Here is a 10,196-nt window from a genome sequence, read left to right as displayed (position 1 = left end):
TCCAAGTGGCGTACCCAAAACGATTCTGATTTGGGCCTCCCCTAGAATAGTCCAAGAATTTTCCACTAGCGCATGCCTACCCCTTGGAGTCGAACTCGCAACCTCCAAGTGCCCAGCATCCTTTCTCGCGCACGCGTGCTGATCTATAGGCTTCCTTATTTATATATATATGCACATTTTAATTTTAAGGAGATCCTACATCTAGTTTTAGAAAAATATAAATATACAATGCTTGCTCCCACCATGGTTTGAACCCGCAACCAACCACCTTGCTCTTGCGTAAGTAACCACCAGGTTGCCAACTTCCTCAATTATATAATATGCAATAATTAATTATATATTAATCCATCTCCCAATTTCCCAAATTATACTTGAACCTAAGAAATTCCACAAACTTTCAATCACTTTCCCATTCAAAAATACAATAAATTTAATATCCACCATTAAATTTATCAAAACCACAAATATTCAATAAATCGTAAATAAACAGATCATTACACGAATAACATAAAAAGTTTTAATTAAGTGAACTATTGATTTTGATGGAACTCTATTTTTTAAAATACATAATTATTTTAAAATTCACCCATGATATTTTCATATACAATTTGAGTCTTTCTTTTGCATACATCCTTGAAAAGTGTTTTATGCATTTAGTGGGGAGGAGTTCATGTAAGTATTTAGTTACTGTTTTACACCTTAAATTTTTAGATAAATTTAATTCACCTTCTCTTAATCTAACATTCGTTTCAATTTTTTAATCACAAGAGCCAATATTTAGATTTTTTTTTTCATTTTAAGAAAGATATGATATAAGTTTAAAAGATTTTTTTAAAATAAAAATAATTAAGAATTTAGAGAAAAATTTGAGAGGTTCCCACGTGGCAACATAATATTTGACGAGAAAAGGCTTAAAAAGAGAAGACTGTTATGTGACTACAAAAATCTTTTGAGAGGGAAAGAACTTTAATATATTGTATATATAGACATAGATTATTTATGAATGATTAAATAAAAGAAACATACTGTTTATCCTTCCATTACTCATTTAATACAGTATTAAGTGCCATGATATGCATTTTTAGCTAATTTACATTTTTAGTAAGTTTCATGATTTACAAGTAAATATATATATATAATATATACAGACTTTTATTATTGGCTAATTTATCATTTATTTTAATTTTCAAAATTATTATAGAAAATTTGGGCAAAAACTTAAAAATATAAATACTTATTTTTTTATTTCTTTCGTTTCTTTCTTTTTCTCCTTCCCTATCTTGATGGAATTTTGCAATCCCATCACAATAGGGTTGTAAGAATTCCTTAAATGTACCCAACTCTATACATTCTCAACTAATACACTTGCAACCAAGAGTTCAATTCTTCCCTCGTCACTATGATAAACTCAAATTGTACAGGTAATTATATTTCTTTATATATTCCTTCTATTTCTTACCTCAACTCCCTCCCCCCCACCCCCCACCCCCCCCCCAAAAAAAAGAAAAAAAAAACTCCCCTTCTTCAAAATTAATTAATTAATTCATAGATTTTAAAAGGCTCCTGATATTTTTTATAGCTCAACCACAAGCATCTAAATAACATTTAAGTAACTGAGCCTGGCCAATAGAAGAGAGGTTGTCTGATTAGACGATAAGCTAATTAAGATCCATCAAAACCCCCACTAGGTGATAGTCCAATGGTTGGAAGCTCGAGAAATCGTGTTCAAGACTCTTAATTTGGTACAGAAAAATAATCATTGCCCTTTATTGGCTTGGCTGCCCATTTTGGGCAATGGCTGACTATGGTGCGTTCTCCTTCCATACAAGGTGTCGCAACAATTACAATCACATATTATATCTATCATCCACCGGATCACAATTACATCCAAACCACACACAGAGTGTAACCTATATGCATATTTAGAGGAGAAAAAGGTCCAAAAACTATACGCAACGGCAGCATAGATGGAACAAAAACTGATTGCCAAAACATCAATTTCAGTCCTATCATATCATATGCTTCTCAGCCTTGTAATAATAGTTAAAAAGGATGAACACCATTCACATGACTATAGCCGAGAGGAAGCATCTTTTCCCAATGGCCCCCAAATTGGTAGCTTGCCATCCTCGGCCTTCCTTGTACCGTTCAACCTGCCATTTTATTTTATTGGGTACGAAAGGTCAGTTTGACGATATTTGTGTGCCAGAATAAGAGGGTAAACACAAGAAGAACACATACAGTTTCTAAAATGCTTTCCCCATTGTCCACCCCTCCAATTGCGTATATTGATCCCCTAAAAACAGCAGTAGCAAAATATCCCCTGGCTTGGTTCATTGGCTCCTCAGTTATCCATGAACCAAGACGAGGGTCAAAAATTTCAACGTTTGGAACCATTGCAGCTCCATCGTAACCACCAATAGCATATCTGCAAAAAGGTGTGGCCATCATATATTCAACCCTGGGTATCAGCTTACTTTGGTTTTGGTTTTTTGCAGCATAGTCTCGAAAAAATAGAATTCCGCTTAGGTTATCTAAACAAAACTTGAAGATAATGACAACTTGGAATGAAAACATAAACATATAGGGGCTGTTTAGTTGTGGAAAAAGCTCCAGGTCTCTGTTTACAGTAACTTTCATTTTCATTTACAAAAATGAAAACTTTAACATGTTTGATACCTTTGATTTCTACTCAGCTTTTTTGATTTTTTTTTTTCCTTTCCCTTCTTCTACTGTTGGTGGAGTTGCTAACCCCTGGCTCTACTGGTGATCGTGTTCGATGACTTGACCTCTCTAGGAGTCACCAGTGACGGGAATACTAGGGGAGGGGTTAGAAAGTGAAAAAAAAATAAAAAAAATAAAAAAAAAGAAGTGGAAAAGCCTTGTTTATTGCTTTCATTTTTCCCAAAAAAAAAATCAAAAATCTAAGTTTTTGTAAACAAAAATATGTAATTAAACATTCTCTTTCAAAATAAACAAAAATAGGAAGCTCAAACTGAAAGCCTTACCAAACTGGCCCTTATTTAGTAGAGTCCGAAATTTCTAAGAGCCAGTGTCACAATGCCATATTCAGTAAATAGCTGATGGGTGAAATGGTTGTCAATGTAAAGAGATTGACTTACATCTTTTCATTCAGAACTGCCAGTGAATGGCATGCCCTCTGTATGTTCATACTCCCAATTCTAATCCATGAATGTTCTCTGGGGTCAAACCTTTCAGCAGACCTGAATAAAAAAATGTCTTAAGACTGCTGATAACAAAATGCTACTGGAGAGATAGAGATGGTTCATTTGACAATAGCTACATATCTAAAGATACAGTTTTTATCATTTTCCTCCACACGAGAGATTGGAGATGCCAAGAAACTTTCTACCTAAATTGAAAAAATAAGTTAAATGAGCCCACAATCAAGATAAACTCCTCATTTCAGCAAGAGTGATATTCTAATACCTAGTCAACTAGGGTTAAACAGTGAAGAAGCTTTGTTGGCCTGTATCAGACTTAATAGTTCCTTCAATAAATCTGAATCTCTGCACAATCTACACGTGCTAAATCTGTTTTAACTACAAATGCATATATGAAAAAAAAAAAAAAAAAACTACAAATACTGAACAAGAATTGATATGGAAGATATGGAAACTAGATGATGAACAGCACTGATTTTTTGGGGGCCAAGGAACAGGACTGATAATTTTCACAAAGCCACTATATGGTACATGCACATTTTTGTCTGTCAATAGGACAGCATGCATACAAGTTCAATAGGATAAAGTGGGTTTGAGATCTTACTTTAGGTACATTCCATCGAAGCCACCAACTGCATATAGTGCACCATTAAGTTCTGCTGCAGCAAGAGCAAATCTCTGGAAAAACAACAAAATAATTCCAGCAGCCTACAAGTTAAATTACTACTTAAAGCTTCACAACTTAATGTAAAATTGCTACACCCAAAACATGCAGAAGGCAAACATAAAAAACAATGTTTGAATGACAAAATCTCCTGGCACCTAGAGAAGGCAATTTTACTTGAAGTCATCGAGGACCAGTCCCAGCTCATCCTAATTGGGGCAGGATCAACACTATTTGATTGAATTTGAGACTGAGATTGGGAATTTCCTAAACCTTTAGGTGAGAATGAGGTCGGCTTGATATATGGATCCACAGCCCCAAAACATGCCTTGCCTTACCTTAGGCAGTACATAAAATTACAAATATACTCATTATATGTAATATCATTAGGGCTTCATTCAGATCTGATCTCTCCTCTTGGTCAATCACTTTACTCAGTCCTCTCCTATGTCAACAAATTTGAAAATCTAAGATCACTAAGTATAATTGTTCTCTATTTATAGATCTGAGTTCTGTCCTTTCATTAAAAGATCTGAGTCTTGCTCAATCCGCTCCTTTCTGTATCTCACTTTTTCTTCCTCTTCTCTCCAGCTGACTGTGCACAGACTTTCGTCTTTTTTCTTACTCTCTCAAATTTGTCTCCTTCACCTTCTCTTCCATGGCTTGCCAGATTAGTCATCTTCATATTGTCACCCTTTTTCTTCTTACCAAACTATCGACTAATTTCTAGACACTGTCTTTCCTTTTTCTCCCCAGCTTGCCAGCTGATTGTCAACCTGTATATTTGCCTCCATTTTTTCTCTCCTGTATCTTTGGTTGCCTAGCTTGGAATCTATTGTAACACCCCACTTTTCCCGAGCGTGGCATTAATCCGAAATTTCGGGAATATTTTTTTTTCAACATACACTCATCAAAAATCATTTCCAACAATCTGTTCTACCTTCTCACCATATCAAAGTTAATAATCAATAATCTAAGATAGGTAATCATCACATATGTGGAAGCAAGATCGAAACATCAATGATACATAACCGTCAATTCCTTATTTATAACCAAGTAACTGTATCAATGTTCAACACGACATCATCAAAATAATATACATAACAACTGAATGTCTCGCACACAATCAAAGACCTACTAAAGATCTAATATAGTAGCTACATCTCGATCACCTCTTTTCCCTTGACCCCGCTGCTTTCACCTGGAACGTTTGAATATTTCAAGGACAAAGTCCAAATTAAATGTTGAATCATCTAAGTAAGAATTCAAACCATTTTCATGAAATAAATGCAAGACCATGAACAAACTGACATATCCCGACATGTCCCAATCCAAGAAAATCCCAACAGTGCTTAACCTATATCACGAGGAAAGAGCAATCTCTCTAAAGGCAACACAGCCACATTGACACATTAGCATAACACAATCCTGCTTAAGAGGGGACAACATCAACCCATGAACCCGAGTATCACCCCACTATCATGTCAAGCATTACATTCCCACTCAAAAGCATTTCGGATCTCAACACAACCCTGGTCACAAGGGGATCACACCAACACTATCTTCAGAATCAACGTTCACCTCGACAATAATGCTATTTCTCAAAGGTATATCTAGGGTGGTATCTACTCTCAGCCCTGCCACTTGAACCAATATCTGGGGTGGTGTCTACTCTTAACCCCGCCACTTGAGTACCATAGGGTGATGTCCACCTCAACCCCGTCACAAATAGGTCACATAGCATTAATCCTTGGCACGCATCCCAAGTGCTATCACTCAAGACTATACCTCAAGTTGACATCCCACATCTCATATGGACAACACATAAACATGTCAATGCCACTATCACATACCATGCATCATATAAAATCAACATTTCAATGCATGTATTTTAACACACAAAACTAAATGCACAGGTATAAAACTTTTTGGGACGAACCTCCCACATGAAAACAACCATTCACAGGTTAAATCATTTGCATGGAATCAAATCAAGTATAGGGTCGAACTACCCACAATAAACCAAATTTGAAATAGAAACTCTAACCTTAAACGTAACTTAGATTATCTCGATTCTCGTGCCCAACCTCGATTTCCGTGCCAAGCCTCAATTAACTGTACTATTACTCAACCTCGAGCCTCAACGATTCTTAGACATCATATTCATTCAAAGGAATATCAATATCTATTTTTTTTTCCATAATTTTCTCATGATTTTCCTCCATTTTCTTCCTATTTTTCCCTCAAAAATTCCAAAACAAATACCTGCTCAAACATTTTCTCAAATTTTCTTCCACCATAAATCATAAAATAATTTCTAGGAAATTTCTAACAAAAAATCCAAAAGAAAATACCTCACAGCGCTAGCCATGCACCTTGTGCGTGAAGACCCACGCGTGTACTGCATGCGTCAGTTGTCTTCTCAGGCGAGCCCCATGCCATTGACGATTGAAAATTTTTCCCGATCACACCACCTTGTAAACCTCTTCAAGTCGGTCACGATGGTGCCTTCCTTTGCTCGAAACACCAACCGGAAGGCCCACGATCAATCGTTTAAAGCCTTGGCTCTAATGACTGCTGCAACTTCCGGCCAAGCTTCGAACCCCTTCAAACTCGCATCAAAATGCACCAAATGCTCCAGAAATTCTCCCCATGCACCAAGGAACAAAAGCCCCTTATCCTCTCAAATACTCTCCAAAACGCGAGCAATTTGAAGCCCAAACTTATGGAAAACCCTCAGTTTTAAACTCCTATTTATAGGCGTTTCCGACCCTCTCTCCAGCCAATCAGCAGCCAAAGCTTGATCACCAAGTTGCCTAAGCCATGATGGCCCTATTCCTGGCACCTTACGGTCGTCCCATTGTTGGAAAAGTGGACTTTCAATGGTGGCAGTGCGGCGGCCACTTGTTGTTGTGTTCACACAGCAATTCTAGAAATTACACTTCCATCCCCAAGCTTCTTCCAAATTATATTTTGGCCCTTATTTCAAGTCCTTACACTTTGATGTTTTACCATATGAACCCTTAAATCCCATGCTTCTCAATTAGCGCAACAAATTTGGAAAAATATCATTTTCAACCCCTTTCCAACTAGAATAAAAAATGACACTTAGGCCCGAATATATGCAAGATCATGTTTTGGTCGTGAATCCTTTGTTTTTCATCCCGAAACCACTTCAGGTTGTTTCTTATGCAAAATATGAACATTCTCAGGGTTTCGTTGACTTCCCGAAGTCTCTTACCATCATTCGATTTTTCAGCCTAAATCATAGTTGTACCGAAAACTATACAACATATCTAGCCTGTATCCCACTATGTGGGTTATGCCCCAATAGATAGTTTGTCTAGAATTCATATTTGGATCCGACTAGGTTTTACGCTGGTTGTCGGCTACCTAACACAACCCTCCTCCTTTATCCAGGTTTGAGACCGCAGTGGATAATATCCCCTGGCAGGAGTAATAATGAAATGAAGTTTCAACACCATCTTTATATGGAGAAGTTTCATGAGATAGTGGTGAATGAAGATAATTGATATAGTTGTGTTCCATTACCAAGTTGACATGGTGAAACCAACAAGTATAATATGGAAACACAACATGTGTACCGAAAACTATCTTCGATTTAATTTCTTTCGGCGTCACAAATCTTGCCTTGAGACGCTCGTCCATGACATACCTTTTCCTTAGGTATTCACGTTTCGGGATACTCCCTTCCATTCATTCGGTCATTAATTAACTAAATCCTCAAGCCGATTTCCAGTTTCTTGAACTACGAAATATGGGGTGTTATATCTATAATCCTGGTGCTAATTACAATTGCACTCATTTCTTTTTTTAAGTAATTATTTATTTTTTATTTATAAGATCTCACTAAATTAGGTTTAAAGACAAAATTGGGACAACAATGAAGGTTTGCGGATATTTGATCCCTATTGGGGGTGAGGATGGGATTTGAATTTTCTACCTTGACAAAATGGGGAAATCAAGGTTCAAATTGGAATTGGGGCATTAGAGTTGGCTATGGGTGAGTAACTGCCAGGGGCCAAACTACTTGACCTCCAATTAACCAAATTTATAAGCGTAGGAATAAACCCAAAACTGAATAGGGTTATTTCTATTCCTAATTTCAATTAGTTTCTTATTACTTTTAGGAGTCTGTTTTCCTGTTGGATTAAGAGACTGCAGTTAGTTGCTATTTGTCTCCTAGTAGGAGTCTTTTAGGTTTTGATTATAAATATTCTCTTATAGTTGATTAGAAAGCAATAAGAATAATTTTACAGCATACTTAGTGTGCAAGTGATCGAAGGTTTCTCTCTAACAAGTTGTAACACCCAGTGTTAAGAGAATGAGAATGGAAGTGAGAAATTCCAAAAATGCCCTTGAGAATGTGAAAGATTTTGAGATTAAGTGTACCCTATGAGAGGGGTATTTTGGTAATTTGGATAGTGAAGTCTAATAAAAAGGGTATTTTGGTAAATTGAAAATAATTTCTATGTGGAATTAAGTGAGTAAGTGAATTAAATCCCAATTTTGGTATTTATGTGGAGATATATGGAATTAATAATTCACAAAGGATATTTTGATAATTTTGGAATTAATTCCATAAAGGAATTTAATTATGGAAAATAGGGAAAATGGAGAATATGCAATTATTTGATAAATAATTAATTTTCCCTAAAATGGTGAATTAATGTGGTAATGCCACATGGAGGGAATTAAAGAAATGCAAAAAGAAATGATATTGGTCATTCTTGCATTAATGAGAGACATGATTATATGGATTAAGGAAAATCCAAAAAGAAAATGTGAAATTAGTCACCATTAATGCTTGAAATTATGGTGAATTAAATAAATCTAAAGGAAAATGGGAAAATGGTCTCCCATTAATGCTTTGGAAAATATGAGATTTATTTAAAGGAGAAAGAAATGATTTATGTCATTCATTCTTGATGTATGAAAATTGTCTCCATTTAGTAAATGTTGAGAAATTAATAAATCTAATGGTTGGGATTAATCTTTTAATGGGATTGTGATCCAATGGTGGTGGATGAAAGCTTGTGGTGGGCATGGATTGCCAACTCCTTAAGAGTGTGTTTTCTATTAAGGGTGAAGATTAAATCTTTCAAATTGGATGGATGAGATTAAAGCCTCCAAAGCACATGGATTGTGCTTGTTATGGAAGGCTAGGATTTCCTCTCCAAAGAGAAAATAATGGAGGGTGGAGATGAAGTCTTGCATTTAAAATATCAAGACTAGGAAGTTAATCCAAAAAAAAGAAAGAAAGGAAAGGGAAGAAGTATATAAGGGGAAAGAGAGCTTTATGCTCAAATTTTTCCCATTCAAGAGAGTAAGGGTTGAAGTCTTCCCATGGAAAGAAAGAGAGAAGAAGAGGAAGGAATCAAAGTAAGTTTATTTCTTTATTCTCTTTACTTTAGTATGTTCGTATGTAAAGTAAGTGGCATGTTGGAATGTCATCCTAGATGGGAGAAGAGGATGGGGGAGCTCTCTTGAGAAGAGGATTTCAAGCTTCAAAGAGAAGAATGTTAAGGTAAGGGATGGCCCCATGTGGAGGAGGCCTTGCATTGCATTGTAAGTAGGTTGCATAAATTTTTATGTATCTCTTTGCATGCTTTAATTGTACATGAGACCTATGGCCATGGGGGTGGAAAGAAGTGGTAGGTTGATGCCTCAAACCATGTTGGGTTGTGAGGATGGAATAACCTAACCATGCTTGCATGCATTTGCCATTACATAGACTTGTTATGCTTGTATTTACTTTGCATATGCACCCTTACTGAGCTTTGTGGCTCATGAGGTTTTACCCTCCCCTTGTAGATTGTTCTTACGTCAAAGGAAAAAAAAAAGGAAAGTGCAAGCTTGTGGTTGGAAGCTCTTGGTGTATATTTCTTTGTTTGATGTAATTTATGGCTTAAAGAAGCCTAGGCTTGTGGTATTTAATTTGTGGCATTATGACTTAGGAAAGCCTATTTGTTATATTTGGAACATGTGTGGTATTTATACTTCGAGGTTGTTATGTGAGCACCAATAGGTTGTGTAAGGCTCATGTGCGAAATGGAAGGAAATTTTAATGTATGTTATGTAATATTCAAAGAGGTGGGTTAAGCCTTAATTTTGGAAAAATAGAGGCAAAAATGGAAGGAATGTGAAGCATATTTATTAATTTTAATTTCTGGAAAATTTGGATTTTAAAGGCCCAAGAAAAAAAAAAAAAAAGAAAAAGGAGTGAAGGAGCAGCAAGGGGACAGCCAGCAGCAGCAGCCAGGCCGCACGCTCGGGTGGGCGCCCGCAGGAGGCCGCGCGCGCAAGCGGCCGCGCGGCATGTGCGG

The 10,196-nt window shown here is 36.4% G+C and overlaps 1 protein-coding gene across 3 annotated transcripts in view; it reads right to left on the bottom strand.

Annotated features, from left to right (window-relative positions):
• Positions 1-1,709: 1,709 nt before the first annotated feature.
• Positions 1,710-10,196, bottom strand: part of LOC127787857 (uncharacterized) — a 38,277-nt gene continuing 29,790 nt past the window's right edge. The window contains exons 8-11 of one of the 3 annotated variants that reach the window (XM_052315903.1): positions 3,790-3,863; positions 3,123-3,224; positions 2,242-2,428; positions 1,710-2,153 (exon numbers count right to left, since the gene is read on the bottom strand). In XM_052315903.1, coding sequence (XP_052171863.1) covers positions 2,064-2,153; positions 2,242-2,428; positions 3,123-3,224; positions 3,790-3,863 — 453 coding nt within the window. In that variant the 3' untranslated portion in view covers positions 1,710-2,063. The remainder of the gene's footprint in view (positions 2,154-2,241; positions 2,429-3,122; positions 3,225-3,789; positions 3,864-10,196) is intronic. The other 2 variants (XM_052315902.1, XM_052315906.1) reach the window with 2 other exon arrangements.

Source organism: Diospyros lotus, chromosome 13 (genome assembly GCF_014633365.1).
Source record: "Diospyros lotus cultivar Yz01 chromosome 13, ASM1463336v1, whole genome shotgun sequence".
Lineage (NCBI taxonomy): Eukaryota > Viridiplantae > Streptophyta > Magnoliopsida > Ericales > Ebenaceae > Diospyros > Diospyros lotus.
The sequence above is the reverse complement of the archived record's forward strand: the minus strand, read 5'-3'. Positions and strand labels throughout refer to the sequence as shown.